Below are 20,246 nucleotides of genomic sequence, written 5' to 3' on the forward strand. Positions count from 1 at the left end.
GCGTGACTTGGCAGCAACAAGACTCATGTTTGGAAACCGCTAAAATCAAGGGGAAAGTGTGCCTCAGCTGGAGAGGCGGAGTTCAACGCAATCTCAATTTTACCGTGACTTGTTTAAGGCAAGAAAGCCGGGGCAGCGTGTCCTGGGTCTGAACAAGACGTTCCTTCCATCACACCAAAAAGATGCTGCGTTCCTCAAGTTACACGGGCCACGCTCAAGCAAACTTCAACATCAGTCAGCTTCTATTAAACAACCTTTCAGCTTTAAAAAAAAAAAAAAAGAAAAGAAAAAGAAAAGGGGCAAAATATAGACTTGCGCAGTGCAGCACCACCAGCCACCCTCTCAGCATCCTCACCACGCATGCGCCCGGAGGCCTCTCCCGCCCCGCCCTCTCCCGCCACCAATCGCGGTTCCCGCCAGTCCCCGCCCCTTCCCGCCCGGATGTCCTTTTAGATCGGGCGGATGTTGTTGTGAGTCCGGGAGACACGTGAGGTTCTGCTACGTCATCAGCAGGCACGCGCGGGGAATCATGGCGGCGGCGGGCGTTGTGAGCGGGAAGGTGAGTAACGGCCCCGGCTGGCGCGGCGGCTCCTGGCCCGGCGGCCTGCGGCTGCTGGGCGGCCGCCGAGGGGGAAAGCGGGCCGCGTCGGCGTCAGGGCCGGCGGGTGTGTGACTGCGACAGGGCTGGGCGTGGTGTCAGCTGTTCCGCCCGGGTGCTGGGCGAGCCCCGCGTTAGACAGTTCCTGCTTCCAGGCCGTGCAGGCCTCGGAGCCGCTGTCCCGCTCTGCCCCGGAGCGCAGCACCGAGACATTTCTTCCAATCACCCCCTCGGGGGACAGCTGAATCCGTGTGTCCCCCTCGGTGACTCCAGTTCTTCCGACGCCAGCCTTTTTGTAAAAGCGTCAGGCGCCACCGTGGCTTGGCTGACCCGCAGCTCTGCAGCTGTGTTCTTAGAGCTCGGGGTCCTGCTCGCCCATGACCCAGCTGGTTGATGGCTTGAGCTGCGAGATGCGTTTCCGCGGAGGGGACACTGACGGTTGACACCGTCCCAGGCTTGGCTTGGAAAGCATTTGTTAAAGCATTGATCTCCTAGACGTCTTCGGGGCGTTGCTGTGGGGGCGTCTGTCGTGGTGTTTTGGGGAGGCTTGGCAGTGACACCCTCCTGGTGGGTTGGGAGCTAGCATTAGGCGCGGAGGAGATTTTTATTTTCAATATATATTGCCCGTTTTACATTCAGAGAGAGCGAGCGAGCTCTTTCATATACATCTAGAGTGATCTGCTTCATGACACGCACCTGGCAGCGTTTCCCGGTGCCGTGGTATTTCGCAAACGTCTCTAACCGACTGGTAATGACTCAGAGAACACTAAGGACTGTTCACTTGTCGCAGACAGCTTCCTCTGTTCCTTCACTTTCAGCGGTCCTTGCTTGCAGCTCAGCGCGGTTTTGAATTATTTAACCCACGTTTGGAGAACAGCAGATTAGGCCGAGGAATAACAAATGACGGCCTTACCTTCGCTGTTGATCTGAATTTGTGACCTTGGAAAACTGGATAACTAAGCCGTCTCTGTTCTTTTTATCTGCAGAATGGAAGTGCTGCCAGGGGTCTGGTAGTCGAGTGCTTAGGAGTATATGCAGCTGAACAAACAGGAATGTATATATGTACACGTTTTTGCTCTTTCAAACAATAAATTGGACATCCTTTTAGGATTACTTATATCCTTGTCAGGTTTAGGCTTTTTGTATCTGAGGTGAATGCTAATCGTCTCAACTCATTACAAATTGATTCTCCTGTTGGTGTTTTCATTTGGACAGATCTAATATGGCACTTTCCTTGTTTGTTTGTTTTGAGAGAGGCTTTCTCTGTAGCACCTGCTGTTCCGGAAATCACTTTGTAGACCAGATTGGTTTCGAACTCACAAAGATCCACTTGCCTCTGCCTCCTGAGTGCTGCTGGGATTAGAGGTGCGCCCCACCTGGCACTTTCCAAGACATCTTTACAGTTGAAATTACACCTCTTTTCCAGTTTTCATTGATTCTGAAAGAACCCTTGATAAGCAGTTGGAAACATATGGTGCTCGCCACCAGCTGCAGCCTTGTTACCATTCATAGACTTCTTAAAATTTAAGAATGGCTCCTATTTTGTAATTTTGCTTCCTGACCTCATTTGAATGTCCATTCCCATCACTTCACTGGAACTGCCCTCCCACACTGAAGCCCGCTCTTCTCTCATATGCAAAACGCATGGAGCCTTCCCTTAGTAAGTTCTGTTGTGTCTTAATCATTCTGGAGTCTTCATTCTTCTAGATGCATATAAAGCAGACTTCAAGGCATTCTGCACTGGATTTTTATTTTTGTGGAGTAGGGGTGCAAAATTGTCTTTTACTTTATCAAAACAGGTGAGACTCCTTTACTTTGTTAGCGAATCCAAACGGATTACCTTGCCATAAAAAGACACATGCCTTCTGCTTTCTCTTAGCCATCTTTTTGTTCCAGCAGAGAGGATATGGTAGAAGTGAGTAGGTCAGTTATGAATCTCTTTCCTATCTCTTCCAGAGTTTAGCCTTGACTTTAGTTCAGAATTATAGTTGTGGATGTAAATAGTCATAAAAGATTCAGTTGTGATAAAGGACAAGCCCTGTATCAAAGAGCAAATGCTAGGCTGCCAGCTCTAATCGCGTGTCTCAGTGGTGACATCTATCATGTAGAGTAACTGTATAACCCTGGTTTCCTTTGCTTTGAGGTCCTGGAAATGATGAGGGAATTAACTGTTTTTATTCAGAGTAGGAGTGAAAGGTAATGGTTAAAAGCTTAGAGTGGAGGGCTGGAGAGATGGCGCAGCGGTTAAGAATACTGACTGCTCTTCCCGAGGACCCGGGTTCACATCCGAGTGCCCACATGGCAGCTCACAACTGTCTGAAAATCCAGTTCCAGGGGATCTGACACCTTCACACCAATGCACATAAAATAAAGCTAAATAAACCATAAAAATATTAAAAAAAAAGCTTAGAGTGGAGCCAAATTTGTTTCAGAAATTAACCACTTACTACAGCCAAATTAATCTCTCTTGTCTGTAAAACAGTACCTACTTTATGTTAGGGTTTTGGGGATTAATGACTAAGTATATTGGAATGTGGCCTGACTCGCAGTAGATCCTGAGCAAGTGTTAACTCTTTGTCTCAGTTTCCGTGAAATTGCTTGGTTGGATAGGGCAGAACTTATATTTTTGGTATGGGGTGAGCTTTATTTTCAGTTATCTCTTTTTCATCCTTTATTGTTTTAGAAATTGAAAAATACCATGTTTTAGAAGTCACAATGTTAACGCTGGGCAGTGGTGGCGCACGCCTTTAATCCCAGCACTTGGGAGGCAGAGGCAGGTGGATCTCTGGAGTTCGAGGCCAGCCTGGTCTACAACAGTTAGTCCCAAGACAGGCTCCAAAGCTACAGAGAAACTCTGTCTCGAAAAACCACATACACACAAAGAAAAATGACAGTGTTGTCATTTTGGTTGTGAGCCTCACCTTTAAGACAAGAGCCATTTGTGCAGGCCAAAAGGTCATAGACATTTAATGATGACTAATGGTGATTATGCCGTGGCTGTGGTTGAGATAGCCCCAATTGCTTAGGATCAAGCCTGGCTCAACTGCTTGTAGTTGTGTGACTTAGGGAAAATTACTTAGCTTTCCTGTAGACGTTAGCTCGATTCGGGAAATAACCAGGCTAACTAAAAGATAAAGCAATTATATATTTAGTTATTATAAAGGAAAAACTCATGAAACAGGAACGAGAAGTCCACACTCAGCTGTGCTGCCTGGGAACCACAGAGAGAGAGCACCTGGGCCTATGCCCATTTTTTTCTCTGGGTCCCAGAAAGCCACACCCTAACTTGGTGCCACCACTTGAAGATAATTGGTTAACAAAGCTTCCCCATCACTTTCTTGTGCCCATTACCCAGTTTCATAAAGTGGCATAAATATACTTTGATCTTTGAGTTGTTGGTGGATTCAATGAGTTAGTATTGCAGAAAGACCACAGTAGTTCTTGGCATCTAGCATGTGCTCAATAAACATTAGCTGTTGTTTAAATATTGTTAAGAAACATCTTTCAGATTTTTTACAAGATTGTAAAGTTAGATTTGGTTTTGAATAGTTATTTATTCGTGCTGACAATTTTCTGCAAAGAAATATAAGTCAGTACACAAATATGAAAATAATATCCTTATGAAATAAAGGGAAAAGTATATAATGTTGGGAACTAAATGCTGTTATTTGGTTAAGCTTTAGTGAACTACTGTTTGGCCCTGTTTTCTTTCAGCCAAAGTGGAGAGAAATCTGTTCAACTGTAAGAATTTGGGACCTGTGTTAGGATAAAAGGTCCCTCAACCCCCACCAAACAAACTGGTTTCTGGAGACCAGACCACATTGGTCTCCTGTGACTCTTACTGTGTAACATAAATGTGCTTACATAGTGTGCCTGTATCCTTTTGGATACAGGAAATCAAAGCAGGACAAACCGCAGACATCCTGTGATGCATGCCAGTGCGGAATTCAGTAAATGTGGAGTGCCAGTATTGGGCATTGAGTTCTCAAATGATTGGTCAGTTTGTGTGTCTCAGTTAGTTTTCTATTGCTGTGATGAGACACCATGGCCAAAAACAACCTAGGAGGACAGAGCTTAGTTTATCTTACAGCTCCCAGGTCACAGTCCAGCACTACAGGAAGTCAGGGCAGGAACTGAAGCAGAGATGGTAGAACATTGCTTGCTCCTCTGGCTTGCTCAGCTTGCTTTTCCTATATGTCCCGGGTCCACCTGTGTAGCACCACGCACAATGGGCTGGGCCCTTCTGCATCAGTAATTAATCAAGAAAATACCTCATAGGCTTGTTTATAGAACAGGGTTTTCTCTTTTTGAATGACTTTGCTTTTATCAACTTGTAGAAAAAAACAACACCATGTGGATGGGTTAATTCTTGATTATATTGCATTTTTCTTGCAATTTTTGAAGGTGGGATTGAGTTTGATCGACAGCCTTGATATAGTTCTTAGAAGTTAGCTTATCTGCCTTGCTGTGTATTTATAGAGCCACCTTTTAAAAAGGGGACCAAATAGGGCGGTGACATGTTCCTGTGGATACTGAGATAAGAGAAACACTGTAGCAACCATTCTGCTTCTGTTTCAACAGACACACACAGCTGAAGTAGTGGAATGAAAGAAATGAAAAGAAAGTAACTTGAAAGTTTTGGGATCTTGTATGTGGTGTTAAATGAGCAGATGATGTGATGGTCCTGGGGAAAGACTCCACCTGCTCTCAGCATTCATTAGTTACTTGTAGTTTTGGGTAGAGTGGAGACCTGCGAGCTTCCCTCCATCCACTTTAACATGTCTGTTGTTGTCCTTGTTCAGCTCATGTTTGGGCAGTCACGCTGGAGAGACTTGATGAGTGTGTACTTTCTGACCCTCCTAGGAAATACAATCTCACACAGTCTTCCTGTACCCTCTTCAAAAATGATTCCCGAGACATAGGTGTGGGAGTGTTTTGTAGATGTATCCATGGGGACTGAGTTCCACATTCTGCGTTTTGGTTGGTTGTAGTTTCTATAATGGTCTCTTGTCTGTTACAAAGAAAAGTTTCCTTGATGAGAGGTGAAGACTGCACTTAACAGCAGATATAAAGACAGATGTAGATTGTTGGTAGGGATATGTCCATTTAATAAAATGACCTTACTAGTCCTGGGTAGTTGGCTAGGTTTCCAGTACCAGGCATGGTTTCCCTTTTGCTGAATAATTTTTTTTTTGAGGTGTGATCTGTTTTAGTTTAGGTGGGCTTGAACTTGCTTAGGTAGCTGAGGGTGTCTTTGAAGATTTGATTTCCCTATCTTCACATCCCAAATTCTGGAATTATAGGCACACCCCAACAGACCATGTTTACTTGGTTCTGGGGACAGAATCCTTTGCTTTGTGTGTACTGGGCACTCTAACAGCACTGCAACAAGAATATTCTTAGGATCTAGGAGATTTTCCTGGAGACTTTTATTTTCCTTAGATGAAATCGTATACTGTGATAGTTAACTAGGGCCTTATAGAAATATGCCCTTTACTTTTTTTATGATATTCTTTGTTTTAGCAAACATTTGAATATCAGTTATTTGTTATGTTCGGTTCTTTGTATAAGGGTGATTAAACATAGATTTTGCTTTGCTTTATCTCCTTGGTTTATTGACCCATGATCTCATAGTACAGATGTCTTGAACTTACTATGGAGCCCAAGGCTAGCCTACTTTCACCTCTCAGTACTGGAATTACTATTGTTTCTCACACTGGGCTTTAGACTGTATTGTTTAAAAGTTTTTAGTCACATTTTCTTATTGTGTATATGGGGCATGATACAGCGTGTGTGTGTGTGTGTGTGTGTGTGTGTGTGTGTCAGATAACAATTGTCCGGAGTCACAACTTAAAGGAGTGGCGCTCTTCCACATGGGAGTCCCTGGGATTGAACTGGTTGCTCTGCTTTTTGTGCTTTTCCTTTCTGTACTGTAATGTATATGTAATTGCTAATTTAATAGGAGCCATTCATTGAGTCATTTGGTAACTCCTCAGGTCAATAACTTACTTTTGTTTCTCTTATGGCTGACTTTTCTACACTAATGTCCTTAGGAAGCCACAGACCTGCCTTTCATTGAGAATTGCTGCACATTTGTTCCACAGTTGACCTCATTGGTTCACTCAATTTCCAGCTGTTCCTCGGTAAATAACCTCTCAGTGTCCCAGCTGTATCCCTGACTGCCTGTCACTCCAAAATTAAATCACAAAGTCCTATCATTTTGACTGTCCAGCTGCCTACCTTTCCTCATTTCTGCCATGATTGACTTAGTTGATGCTGTTTCACATCTCTCCCCAGGGCTTGTTGCTTCAGGATAAACTTCAGACTCCTAAGTTCCTCACTGGAACTGGAGAAACAACTGAAAATGTCTCCTCATTCCAGAAACTGAAGTTCGGGCACTTGTGAATGAGACGAGGTGGAATGGGCAGTGGTAGAAGAGGCTGACGGGCCTGTGCTCTCTGGAGGATTGGCAGACACTGTGGAGAGGAGGGCTGATAGTGCTTGAGGAGGAATAGTCACATAGAGAAACACTAGCTTTCAGGGAACAGGTAGACTCAGGATAGGGGCAGGCGGAAAGGTTGTGTCAGGAGGGGTAATGTCACCTTAGAGGTGACGGGTGGAGTCCCAAGGAATTTAGACTGTTGTGATGTAATCAGATGTGTCAGATGAATTGCGGAGCTGTCTATTACACACCTTACACGGATAGAGGATGACTAGAGGGAAGAGTGGGCGTGAGCAAAGGCCTCCAGATAAGATGAGGGGCCAGTGTCACAGAAAGGCTGGCACATGATAGTATATGGAGTCAGACTGGTAGAAGGCTTTCCGGATGATGATGGGTCGGATGGCTGACGGTACATGGAGAGCAGCTTTATGTGGAGCATAACAATTTAAGATGCATGTGACTATGGACGTGCACATAGCAATTAGGTGCTTAGATGTTTAGTTGTTGAGCGCAGCTCGTCGTGGTGGCTTTCCCTGGGGATACTTTCTGTAACTGAAAGCTTAAATTGTTTTCTGTAAGCCAAATACCTTTTAAATAAACTAAATTTTTGAAGTCCTTTTTAAAAAATATTTATTTATTCACTTATTATGTATACAATATTCTGTCTGCATGTATGCCTGCAGGCCAGAAGAGGGCACCAGAACTCATTACAGATGGTTGTGAGCCACTATGTGGTTGCTGGGAATTGACCTCAGGACCTTTGGAAGAGCAGACAATGCTCTTAACCACTGAGCCATCTCTCCAGCCCCTGAAGTCCTTTTTTTAAAAAGTATTTTTTATGATTTACTTAACTTTATTTTATGTGCATTGATGTAAAGGTGTCAGATCCCCTGCAACTGGATCCTCAGATAGTTAGTTGTGAGTTGCCATGTGGGTGCTGGGAATTGGACCCGGGTCCTCTGGAAGAGCAGTCAGTGCTCTTAACCACTGAGCCTTCTCTCCAGCCCCTTGAAGTCCTTTTGATTATAGATTACTTTATAAAATTCACATAATTGTTAAAGTGGCTGTTATGCAGTAGCTATCGAGTTTCCAGATTTGGAGAGATTAGGGCAAGAATTTTACCTTAATCTTACTAATGAGTATTTTAGTTGAATGCTTTTCATTTATCTTTAGTTTTTGAAAGTGGTTGATGGCAATATAAATAGCTCAGTTTCACATCAGTATAGAAACTATAAAAGCCCACCCGCTACTGTGCTGTGCATGTTCTCTTCAGCTTTGTTGGAGCATGGGTTTAAATTCAGTAATGCAAAAGTGCATCTATTTTTGTCTGCCAAGTTGAATTTATCTGTGTTGTCTCGGTTTTGCTCTTTAATTTTAACTTTTGTTGTTAGATTAAGGTCAGCAAATTTGTTATAAAACATTGCTATAGCCCCTTTTATTTGTTTATTTATCATGTCATTATCTTCCTCAACTTATTGAAGCAACAGCAGCTTGAAAACTAGACTTGGCCTTGAATTTGTTGACTAAGGATGACCTTGAATGCTACCCTTCTCTGCTTCAGCCTCCCAAGTGCAGGAATTATAGGCACGTGATACAATGCCTGGCTTCAGAGTTATTTTAATTATTTGTTTTAGTTCCTTTGCTATTACTGTTAGTAAATAATCATTAGAAGTTTTATATATGCACTCATCTGCTTGGGCATCTAAACGAATACTCTAAATGTGCACATGCCATAGCACGTGTATGGATGGAGGCCAGAGGACAACTCTGGGCAGTCAGCTCTCTCCATCATGGTATCTGGGGCTCCAACTCAGGTTGTTGGAGCTTTTCTTTTGTTTTTTCAAGACTGGGTTTCTCTGTGAAGCCCTGGCTGTCTTGGAACTGGATATGTAGACCAGGCTGTACTTGAACTCAGTGATCTGCCTGCCTTTGCCTCCTGAATGCTAGAATTAAAGTTGTGCACCACCACTGCACAGCCAAAGCTAAGTGCTTTTATCTGCTGAGGTGTCTTACTAGCCCTACTTTAGCAAATATTTATTTTTTTAGACACATTCTCACCATTTAGTCCTTCTGGCCTGGAACTCAAAAGATCTGCCTATCTCTGTATTCTGAGTCCTGGGATTAAAGAGATGTATTACTATGCCTGGTTATTATTTATTTTTTAAATATCTGTTTTAGTTTTTATGTGTATGCATATGCCTAAATGAGTTTTTATGTACCACATTCATCAGGTGCTTGAGGCCAGAGAGTATCAGATCCCCTAAAACTGGAATTAACAGTTGGTTGTGAGTCCTTAATGTGGGTACTGGGAGTGAAACCTGGGTTCTTGAGTGCAGTAAGGGAAGAACTCCCTGTCCTTTGACCTCCACACAAGTGCCATGGCTTGCATCTTTTCCAGTAGACACACTGCTGACCATCTTGCCCTCCTATTTTAAAAACTGTTTATTTTTGTTTACTTTTGTATATATGTGCATATGTGCAATTGTATGTGGGTGCCCATGGAGGCTGGAGGAGGGTGTTGGATCCCCTCATGCTCAGTTATGAGCTGCCCAGTGTGGGTGTTGGGGACTGAACTCTGATTCTCTACAGGAGCAGCAGGTGCTCTTGATCATAACTGAGAAATCTTTAGCCTTATTTTAGCAAAATTTTAAGAATTAATGAGAGTCTAGAAGAACTGAGATAATCTTATTCTGATGTGGAAAACTATTTTTTTAAGTTTCTTTATACATTGTTTCTACCTTTGGAGCAGTCAGACTATTGAGTAGACTGTTTCTTTTTAGTGTTGTCAGAAGCCCTGCCCGTGGCACAAGCCAGGAAGCTGAGGCAGGAGTCAGCCCTGTGGGTCACCTGGGCTGTAGACAAGAATTGAAAGCCTGGTCATGTAGTGAGCCTCTGACTCCGAGAGGAAGGTGGAAAGGGCTGGGGATCTGGCTTATGGGCAGCACAGAACTTTATTTATAAGTGCTTGGTCGCCACAGTGTGTGGGATTGTGGAATTCAATTTAGAGGTGGCAGGAAGATTTTTGAACATTGTAGCATGAATAATAAAAACCCAGAGACAGAAAGTGGGGTTAAACCTGAAAACCAGAAAAGCAAAGCAGCTAAGCCACTGGAGAAGTGTTAACTTCTATTAAGGCTGTGTGCCGGTAAACTAAGCAGACAGTCTCTCTCCTCTCATTTTATATTCCCTCTAGTGCTTGGATTAAGGGCGCATGACTTCCTAGTACTGGGATTACAGGTGTAGGCCATCACCACTTAGATTTATTTCTGTGTTGATCTTGTATAGCCCAGAGTGGCTTTGAACTCACAGAGATCCATCTGACTCTGTCTCCCAAATCCTGGAATCACCATTGCTTGACCTCTAGTATCTAGTAGCTTTAGTTTTGCCTTTGGTCTTCAGGCAAGATTTATTTTTCAAAATACAAGTAATATACCATTACAGAACATGGAATGACTAAAAACCCAGAGTCAGATATGAGGATCTGTAGGGATGGCTCAGTGGTTAATGAGTGCATATTGCTCTTCAAGAGGACCCGAGTTCAGTTCTGCACCTAAGGGCAGCTCACAGCTGGCTGTAACCCCAGCTCCAGGTTATCACAGGTTCTTTGCTGGACTCCTCAGGCTATTTGCTTATATATAATTTAAAAAATCAAATGTGTAACGAGTCCAATATATTCCTGCAGTGCTTGTGGATGTTGCTTTATGTGATTCTGAACAGTGCGTGCACTTTGCACTGCACATGCAGTCACGCCAAGCTGTGCCAGGGAACTCTGCCAGAAGCACTTGCACGTTAGAATTGCACTGCTTTACTGTCGCTCCAGTTTCCTGCTTTTTACAGAAGCAAAATAGCTTAATGAGGTAAATGAAGACAGCATTTTCCTATCATTCTTTAGTGTATATCAAATTAGTGTATCTCGAATGGTATTGTGTTAGATAATTGATATTTGAGTTGAGGACAAGTTTCATAAACAATTGTTGAGTGAATTTTGTCTTGGGATTAGGACAGAATTTCTAACAGTATCTGAAATGTCCTAAAACATACATCATTTGATCTATTCAAAGCTTAATATAAACAAAAGGGAATTCTAGGAGTTTGGCTATAGACTTTCTGGGGTAGGAGCTGGGGTGATGGTTCAGCAGTTAAGAGCACTTGATGTTCTTTTGGTGTAGTGTGCATGTGATTTCAAGGACAGTTGCCAAATAGTTTGTGCCTTCAGTTTGTGTATAGAATGAAGTTGGAGATAGTAGTATCTTTTATGACTGCTTGGGGTTGACTGTGGGAATGTGAGATCAGAATACTTAGAAAACAAAGTACTTTTTAATTAAAACTGCGATCACCTTGTTTTTAATGTAAAATGAATGTGTACTGAAAACAAATAATTTTTTTCCTGTGCTGTTTTATCAAATATGGATGCTCTTTATAATCATGGGAAATGGATACCCTGGAGATGTCCAGGTTTAAAGGGAGCCGCGTGGTGTGGTGGTGGCACATGCCTTTAATCCCAGCACTCAGGAAGCAGAAGCAACAGGCGCATCTCTGAGTTTGAGGCCAACTTGCTCTACAAGAGCTAGTTCCAGGACAGGCTCCAAAGCTACAGAGAAACCCTGTCTCGAAAAAAACAAAAAACAAACCCCACTGGGTAGAATTTGCATGTAATCTGTGCATATCTTCTATTCATTATTACAATGTCTCTACAATAGAATTGCGGCTATGCTATGTTGTTTATGGGCTAGTAAGGAAAATGTCTAATAATACAGATGCATCTTCCTTGTTTTAAATATTTTTTAATCTTACTGAGTTTAGACTGGTTGAGTTTAGAGAATGTAGAATCCAGAGATGGGGGCTTCATAAAATTTATAGCTGATGGAAATCAGTCACTTCATTTTATTTGCCCTTTAGGTCAGACTTAACTAATTTCTAGAAGTTAAAGTTATACTTTTGAAATTAGAAAACTAAACATGACTGTCTTCTCCAGATAGTATAAATATAGTTTAGAATTTTGAGTTTTGAGGCATGTAGTTTTTCTCTCAAAAAAGCACCGCAGAGGAACTGGGCATCCTGGTGTGTACGCGTGGTCACAGCACTTGGGAGGTGGAGGCAGCTTATCATGGAATGTCTTTATTTTCTCCACCTGCAGTGATTTAAAGTAGTGATTTAAAGGCGTCTGTGATCTCTTAAAGTCTGTAGCCCATCTGCGCGGGCTCTTCTGGCTTTTAGAGTCTCTTGAGAAGTGAAGCCTAATTCTAATAGGTCTGCCTTTAATATTCTTTCTTTGTTCTGTCCATTTAGTATTCTGATTATTATGGACTGAGGGGGCTTTGTTTTCTGATTCGGTCTATTTGGTGTTCTGTATGCTTCTTGTACCTTGATAGGCATCTTTCTTTAAGTTAGGGAAATTTCTTTTATGAAATGTTTTCTGTGCTTTTGACCTAGGTCTCCCCCCATTTCTATTATTTTTAGATTTGGTCTTTTCATAGTGTCTAGATTTCCTGCATGTTTTTTGCCTGAAGTTTTTGTAAATTTAACATTTTCTTTGAGTGACCTGTTTTTCTACTGTGTTTTCAGTGCCTAAGACTCTGTCTTTCATTTCTTGTATTCGGTTGGTGAGGCTTGCCTTTGTGGTTCCTGTTCAAGTTCCTAAATTTTTCATTTCCAAATTTCCCTCAGTTAGGTTTTCTTTATTAGTTCTGTTTCCCACACTCAGGTCTTGAACTGTTTTATTCATTTCTTTCCACTGTTTGTTTTCATAGCTTTTTTTAAAAGGGTTTTATTTCCTCTTTAAAGACCTCTATCACATCTATAAAGTCTGTCTTAAAGGTCTTTTTCTTGTGCTTCTGCCATGTTGAAACACTCAGGACCTGCTATGGTAGGATTGCTGGTCTCTGTTAGAGACAGAGAGTCCTGGCTGTCATTGATCTTTCTTTTCTTTCTTTTTTTTTTAAACTGGTGTATACGTATCTGGGGTTGGGAAGACTATTGTTCTAGGTGCTGATATCGGTCTTGTGTTTGTTGGGTGGTATTTTGTTCCTGGTTTCTGTTTCCTTGTTGGTTCTTAAGAGTGTGGTGACTGTGTTGGCCTGGTGGGGAATTCTTCTGGGGTCCTGATATGTGTGACCACTGGGGGTTCCAGGTAAAATGTGTTTCTGGGTATTGGAAGCTGACACTTAGGAAGGGGATAGACTAGGGGTGATGCTGAGGGGGTCCACGGGAGGGAGGAAAGCAGGGTGTTCCACCAGGATCTGCTTAGTTCCCTGGGAATGGGGCCGAGAGGAGAGCCCACAGCAGATCTGCTGCAGAGCTAGGATGAGGCTGGAAGATTGGATTTGGAGGAGTGGAGGGAAAGGTGAGGTTTGCAGTTAGCCTACTTGCTTCCCTGCTCAGAATGGCCTGTGGGTTTTCAGGGAGTCCAGGGGGTGCCTGCTGAAGTTGGGGGCTGGTACAAAGCTGTGCGTGTCTGGGGTGGGTTGGAGAAGATCTGTGTGATCCACTGGAGATGGGGGCAAGGGTTAAATCTGGAAGTACTCTTTCAAATTCCCATACTGTTCCCTGCAATTCTAAGTGTTTTATAAACGTACCAACATGATCTTTTATAAGAATATGGTACTGTAGGAATACATAGAAAGTACCTGTTCCTTGTATTTCATTGCTCATTCTTTTGAATATTTTCATATGGATTTTCAGTTTGAACTCAATGTTTACCTTAAAATATTGGTGTTATTAGTCTTGTGTGGCTGGAAATTGAACCCAGGGCTTTGTACCTGCTTGGCAAGCATTGTATCAGTGATGGTTGGTTACCCCAGCTCCAGACTACAGAATTTGTACCGTTAGCCACATAGCAGTTAGTTCAGCATCACTGTTATGAGACAAATAAGAGTGTGATTTTTACCAGTTTGAAAAACAAATACTCATGTTGTTGAAGCAAATTCCCTTCTAATTTATCAAAGTCTGTATTGTGCGTTTTAAATGCAGGTTGAGCATTCCTAATGTGAAAATCCAGAATCTGAAGTGTCTACAAATCTAAAATGTTTTCAGTGCTGAGGTGATGCTTTAAGTAGAAAGTTATACACCTTGACTTCACTGTTTGGCCGCAGTCAAGGTACAGGCACTCCAAACCTATAAAGTCACCTTCAGACTGTGTTTAAGGCATATGTATATAAAACACAAATGAATACACGAGTATTCATGCATCTGAAATACTTCTTGTCCCAGTCAACCTGTGATATTTTGTGTATGAGGTAAACGGATTTTGAACAGATACTGTAAGAAAACAGTGTGGGGACTAGAGAGGTGACTCAGTAGTTAAGAGCATGGCTACTCTTCTGGAGGACTTGGGTTCAATTCCCAGCATGCATATGGCTTACAGTTGTCTATAACCCAAGTTCTAGGCGGTCTGATGTTATCTTGTGTCCTTCACAGGCACCACTGTGCAAATGGTACACAGATACACATGTAAGCAAAACACTCATAAATATAAAAAATTTAAAAAGCAAAAAAGAAAAGAAAATATCTCAGTTATTTTTAAGAAATGTTGAGATAAGAAGTGTGACTAGAGCTGGGGCTCATTTAGTGAAGTACTCGTCATGTGAGCGTGAGTTCAGATCTCTAGCACCCGAGTGAGACGAACCTGTGTTGGAGAGCAGCGCCTCAGTTCTGAGGAGGGAGACGTGTGTGTGCGCGCTCACACACACACACACACACACACACACACACACACACACACACACACAAATGAAAGAGGAAAAAGTGTAATTATAATCTTGTTTTTGCTGTTCCAGATTATATATGAACAAGAAGGGGTATATATTCACTCATCTTGTGGAAAGGCCAATGACCAAGACAGCTTAATTTCAGGAATATTACGTGTTTTAGAAAAGGTAAGTTTCTCGTTAATGACTTGTTTAGTAATAGTTGATGATAGTGGTTCTCATTGGTGCTTTGAAGCAGAGTCTGAATCTCATATGTAAGACACTGTGTTTGAACAATGGTTGTAAATTTAACATAGAAATAACATTAGAAACAAAATACCTTAGGTATACCAATGAAAGTCATGAAATATTTTAAATATGTATGTAAAGGTATACATGTTGGTGCATGCCTTTAATCCCAACCCAGCACTTGGGAGGCAGAGCAGGTGGATCTTAATGGTTTGAGGACCAGCTTGTCTATATAGCATGTTCCAAGACAGCCAGGACACCAGAGAGATTCTATCTGACCAAAAAGGGGGGAATATGTAGACATTATAATAATACAAATTTTTTCATATTGAAAATAACTAGATTTAAATTTTCGTAACAATTGTTAAATAACGGTAATGTCAGAATGTGTAAAATACTAATGTTTAATTAGTATTGTGTAAAATACTAATGTTTTTGTGTAATTTAAAATTTTATTTTGCATTTAGAAATAAAAAATGGATCAATATCAAGGTTTATTGGGGTAGCAGCCCCCTAAACCTCTCAGGATCCAGAAGGAACACTATACCAAGCACAGGAACTTGCTAACGGGATCTGAGGGTAAAAGGAATGAATCGGCTCACACATATCTTCTTGTCATGTTCCATTTAGTCTTCCAGCTTCTCTCCATCCCACAAGGTTTCCAGCTTATATACCCACACAGGCACAATTAGCAATTCTCTGGCAATAGCAAGGATACCAGACTTGTAGTTTTCAGGGCCAACAAGACAGATGAGGCTGACAAAGTGGATGCCTATTATCTTATGTCTGGGGGGGGCATATCTGAAAAGGGTAAAGAGAGGAAGGGGCTGTGATTTCTAAGAGGGGGAGAAGGGAGTTTGTGTGTTAACTACGTCTGTGTGGTTAGTTAAGCTTGAAGCTTGTAATAACGTAGAAAAAAGAGGAAGAAAACGCAGCAGCACTGTGCACTCTGAGCACTTTCTTCCGTTTCCTACGTGACTGGGAACGCAGCGTCATGATAGCCATGGCAGCCTGCATAAGCTGTGGAAGGAAAACGGGTGGCATTTGATCTGCATTAGTATTTTTGTCAAATGTTAGCTGAGTAAAGGGAACCTCTCAGCTCTCCCCATTCAAAGGCAAGAACTACAGATATGTGGTAAGATCTGGAGTCGGGCAGTTCCAGCCTCTGGGCCAAGTGGTGACTTTGTTCCCGCTGACCCCTAAGTGGGAAGAATTTTCTTTCTCTGGGGCCTTTTCGAGGATACAAGGCTCCTAGCATACATTCTATATATTAAGATTATACAGCCAAAAAGACATCCTCCTTATTTCTCACATTATATGTCCCCAGTACATCAGGAAAGTATTTATGAGACACACACACACACACACAGAGGCTAGGGAAAGAATGCAGTTAGCACGTTTAAAATTACAGGTAGAAGCAACAGATACTCTGGAGTCTGTATTTCTTACAGACCTTGGAAGGCAAGTTTCCTCCATCAGAAGTTAATTCTGGTGGGTTGACACCTACAATATTAATTGCTACTTCTGTAATAAATGATAAAGGCTCTCAGGTAGATTAAGAACATAATATGCTGATAAATTCTAAATATAATTCATGGTGTCTTTCTTCAGGATGCTCAAGTTATATTGATGAATTCTTTTTTTTTTTTTTTTTTATGTAGGATGCTGAAGTAATAGTGGACTGGAGACCATTGGATGATGCATTAGATTCTTCTAGTATTCTGTATGCTGGAAAGGTATTTAAAAAATATGACTGAGAGATTGCTGTATGTTTTCTTTGTGTGTGTATATATAGGAATATAGGCATGCATGTCTTGTTTGCTACTCTGCTCTAATGCCCTTCTCCATCCCTCTCTCCCCTTTGTGGCTTTCCTTTTCCTTCTCTGCAGTAGTCCCTGTGTGCCAGTCATATGTCTTTTCTGTGTATCAGTCACATGTATTTTTCCCCTCTTCTCCATCCCTTAAGGTCCCCTGCCCTCATCTCTTCTTTAGTCACACACATAATTGACTATGTAGACCAAACTGGACTTGAACTTGCATAGTCTTTCTGTTTCTGCCTCTCAAGTGCTGGCATCACAGGCTTCTTGCCACCACACCCAACATAAAAATAATCTTTATTTTTATTTGTGTATAATCTGTTTGCTCTGAATGGCTTCTCTTGTTAGCTCTGTTTCACTTGGATGCCATCTTTTTTTTAGACACTTATTTTGCTATTTGGTGGGTTTTGTACTGTAAGGCTCATATTTAATAGCAGATGTTTTCTTTCATTATGGCTAGGCCTGCTACTAGTGGGATTCTTCTCTGTGTATGCCTAATCTGTTCTCAGGTGGGAATCCCTGCTATCAAGTTCTCATTATTTTTCTAGTTCGTTTTTTCAGAATGGAAGTTATAGATCCCTGCCCAGAAAGGTCAGGCTGGGATATTAGTGTTGGGACAACTCAACTGAAGAAGAGACCTGGGAGTGCTGGAATCTTCATTATCTACATGGACTTCCGCTAAGCCCTTGGTTTCATCCGTGCACTTGCTTTCTCCCAGCTCATAGACGTTCTGTTTTACATCTTCTAATGAATAGAGCTTTATCTATAGGACTGGCAAGATAGCTCAGTAGTTAAGGGTATAATATCGAGGCTAGTGACACAATGTAGTGCTGTATAGTATAATAAAGTATCCTCTAATGACAAAGATATAAATGCGTAAGCAATGTACATAATAGCTGTTTTCATTATCACAGATATACTGCCAGTAGTTTGTTGTGCTGTGCTTTCTGTGACTGCTGCATGTGCTAAGTTTGTTTACACTGGCATTATCACGTGCGTCAGAGCAGTGCCTCTGCCACAGCACTAGAGTGCTGCTAAGCTGCTGCTTAAGTCATTGTTCAGTTCCATTCTGATCATGTAGAGTCATTGTCATATATATGGAGGTTGTTTACTCAAGTCATTATGCGATGCTTGACTATAAATTATAAGTAAATTTGAGTATGTATCAACCTTTAAGATCTAGCCTAGTATTTGTCTACCCTTTAATTACTTACTCTCCCTTTGATGTATACTTTAATTTTTAAAAATTCAACTAAATTGCCCTCCTGCAGTCAGAACTAGGAAATACTATTGCCAACAGTGTAAGACTGTCTATTTTCTCAAACTTTTTAAATATTTAATACTCTTAAAAATAAGGCAAAATAAAATCTTATTTTTTTTAACTTTTCCTTATTTCTATTGGAAATTGTTTTATCTTAGTGAATTTTTTGCTCTTTTATTTGTATGGGTGTTTTGCTGACATATGTTTGTGTACCACACGTATACCTGACGCCCAGGCAGTTTAGGAGAGGATTGGTTCACTTGGGAACTGGAGGTAACGGATGGGTGAACTAACATGAAGATTCTGGAAATTGAACCCTGGCCCCGTGAAAGAACAAGTGCTCTTAACCAATGGGGTTTCTCTCTAGTCTTTGACTTCCTTATTCATGCCATGCATTTCTTAGTTTTTTTCATTTCGTTTTTTTTTTTTGGTGTGTCTGTGTGTGTGTGTGTGTGTGTGTGTCTGTATGTGTGTCTGTGTGTATGTGTGTCTGTCTTTGTGTGTGTATGTGTGTGTCTGTGTGTGTGTCTCTGTGTGTGTGTATGTGTGTGTTTGTGAGTCTGTGTCTGTGTGTGTCTCTCTATGTGCATGTGCATGTGGAGGTCAGAGGACAGCCTGTGGGAGGGAGGGAGTTCTGTTCTTTTACCATACGCATTCCAGGAATTGAACTCAAATTGCCAGCCTTGGCAGCAAAAGCCTTTACAACTCTTGCATCTCACCAGCTTCCTTTGTTTGCTTTTCTCTTTGTTTACGTGGAGTTGGTAGTTGTTTTGTAGTCTGGAAATTGGATGCATTTTGCTTTCTTTTCTCTTTTTGTAAGATGACTGCCATATTTTTAGATACCACAACTCTATGCAAAATGGCACAATGAGGAATTGAGATGAAACTTACAATGGAAAGCAAATCTTGTGGAAGCCCTGAGTTGGCTTCTGTACATAGCTGACTGGCAACCCTAACTGCAGAGGGTGATACAGATGAGCAAGGGGGAACTGGTACTCATGCTGTTTGCCACGGGTTTCGACGTCATTCACGGGGTCTCAGATGTTATGCACTGGCATGCACTAGCTTTAGACTTAAATATTTATGTTATTGTTTCAGGACTCCAGTTCAGTTGTAGAGTGGACCCAGGCCCCCAAAGAAAGAACTCATCGAGGATCAGAACTCCAGAGCAGTTATGAAGCAGAGTGGGACATGGTTAATACAGTGTCATTTAAAAAGAAGCCACATACCAATGGAGGTATGAATGAAATCTTTGCAGTCTTAAATTGAACAAAGTGCAAAGAAATGCTTCAATGTTCCTCAGTAAGGAAGAATGATTTTACACTTCACTATGTATGAATAACTAATTTTGTCCTGTTTTTATTTTTTTGTTATTGCTGTGAGTTCAAAAGAGGATTTAATAATACTTGTCCTGTTTTTTTAGTTACTAATAGCAAAATAAACACTTAAAAAAAACTAACTCTGTTAAACTCTGTGTGGTAAGTGCATACCTGAGCTCAGCCCTGGGAGGGTGAAACCGGAGGATCCTGAGTTCAAGGGCAGCCTGTCTCCATCATTAGTTCCAGGCCAGCCTGGCCAGTATAGCAAGACCCTGTCTCAAAAACAAGAACTCCACACATGCTTTTCTTGATCTAGTATTTTATCTTGAAACACCAGGGGGAGATGGAGTATCTTGCTAAACTTTACTATGCTGACTTCAGTGCTTATTCTGATTTTCATAGCTGATTTCAGTCTCTTGTATATGTTTAGTTACTATTTCCCTTTGTGTTGTAAGAGGTTGCTTGTTCATATCTCGGCTGCCCAGACTCCTGAAATAACCACACAGAAACTGTATTAATTAAATCACTGCTTGGCCTATTATCTCTAGCTTCTTATTGGCTAAGTCTTACATATTAATTTAACCTATCTCCATTAATTTGTGTATCGCCACGTGGCTGTGCTTACTTGCAAAGTTTCAACATGTCTGTCTCTGGTGGTGTTTCCATGGCTTCTCTCTGACTCTGCCTCCTTTCTCCCAGCATTCAGTTTAGTTTTCCCTGCCTAGCTCTATTCTACTGTCATGGGCTCAAGACAGTTTATTAACCAATGGTATTCACAGCATACAGAGAGGAATCCCACATCACCTTTGTATATTTAAATCTATATCTACTATATGGTAACTATAGAAAGAGTCAAGATAACAGTTTGATATTAT

The 20,246-nt window shown here is 41.6% G+C and overlaps 1 protein-coding gene across 2 annotated transcripts in view; it reads left to right on the top strand.

The window, feature by feature from the left end:
• The first annotated feature begins 448 nt into the window (after positions 1-448).
• Positions 449-20,246, top strand: part of Tbc1d15 (TBC1 domain family member 15) — a 56,088-nt gene continuing 36,290 nt past the window's right edge. For both annotated transcript variants that reach the window (XM_075954776.1, XM_075954777.1), the window contains exons 1-4: positions 449-559; positions 14,816-14,914; positions 16,636-16,710; positions 19,151-19,289. In XM_075954776.1, coding sequence (XP_075810891.1) covers positions 530-559; positions 14,816-14,914; positions 16,636-16,710; positions 19,151-19,289 — 343 coding nt within the window. In that variant the 5' untranslated portion in view covers positions 449-529. The remainder of the gene's footprint in view (positions 560-14,815; positions 14,915-16,635; positions 16,711-19,150; positions 19,290-20,246) is intronic.

The sequence above is a fragment of the Microtus pennsylvanicus genome, chromosome 20 (assembly GCF_037038515.1).
Source record: "Microtus pennsylvanicus isolate mMicPen1 chromosome 20, mMicPen1.hap1, whole genome shotgun sequence".
NCBI classification, from domain to species: Eukaryota; Metazoa; Chordata; class Mammalia; order Rodentia; family Cricetidae; genus Microtus; species Microtus pennsylvanicus.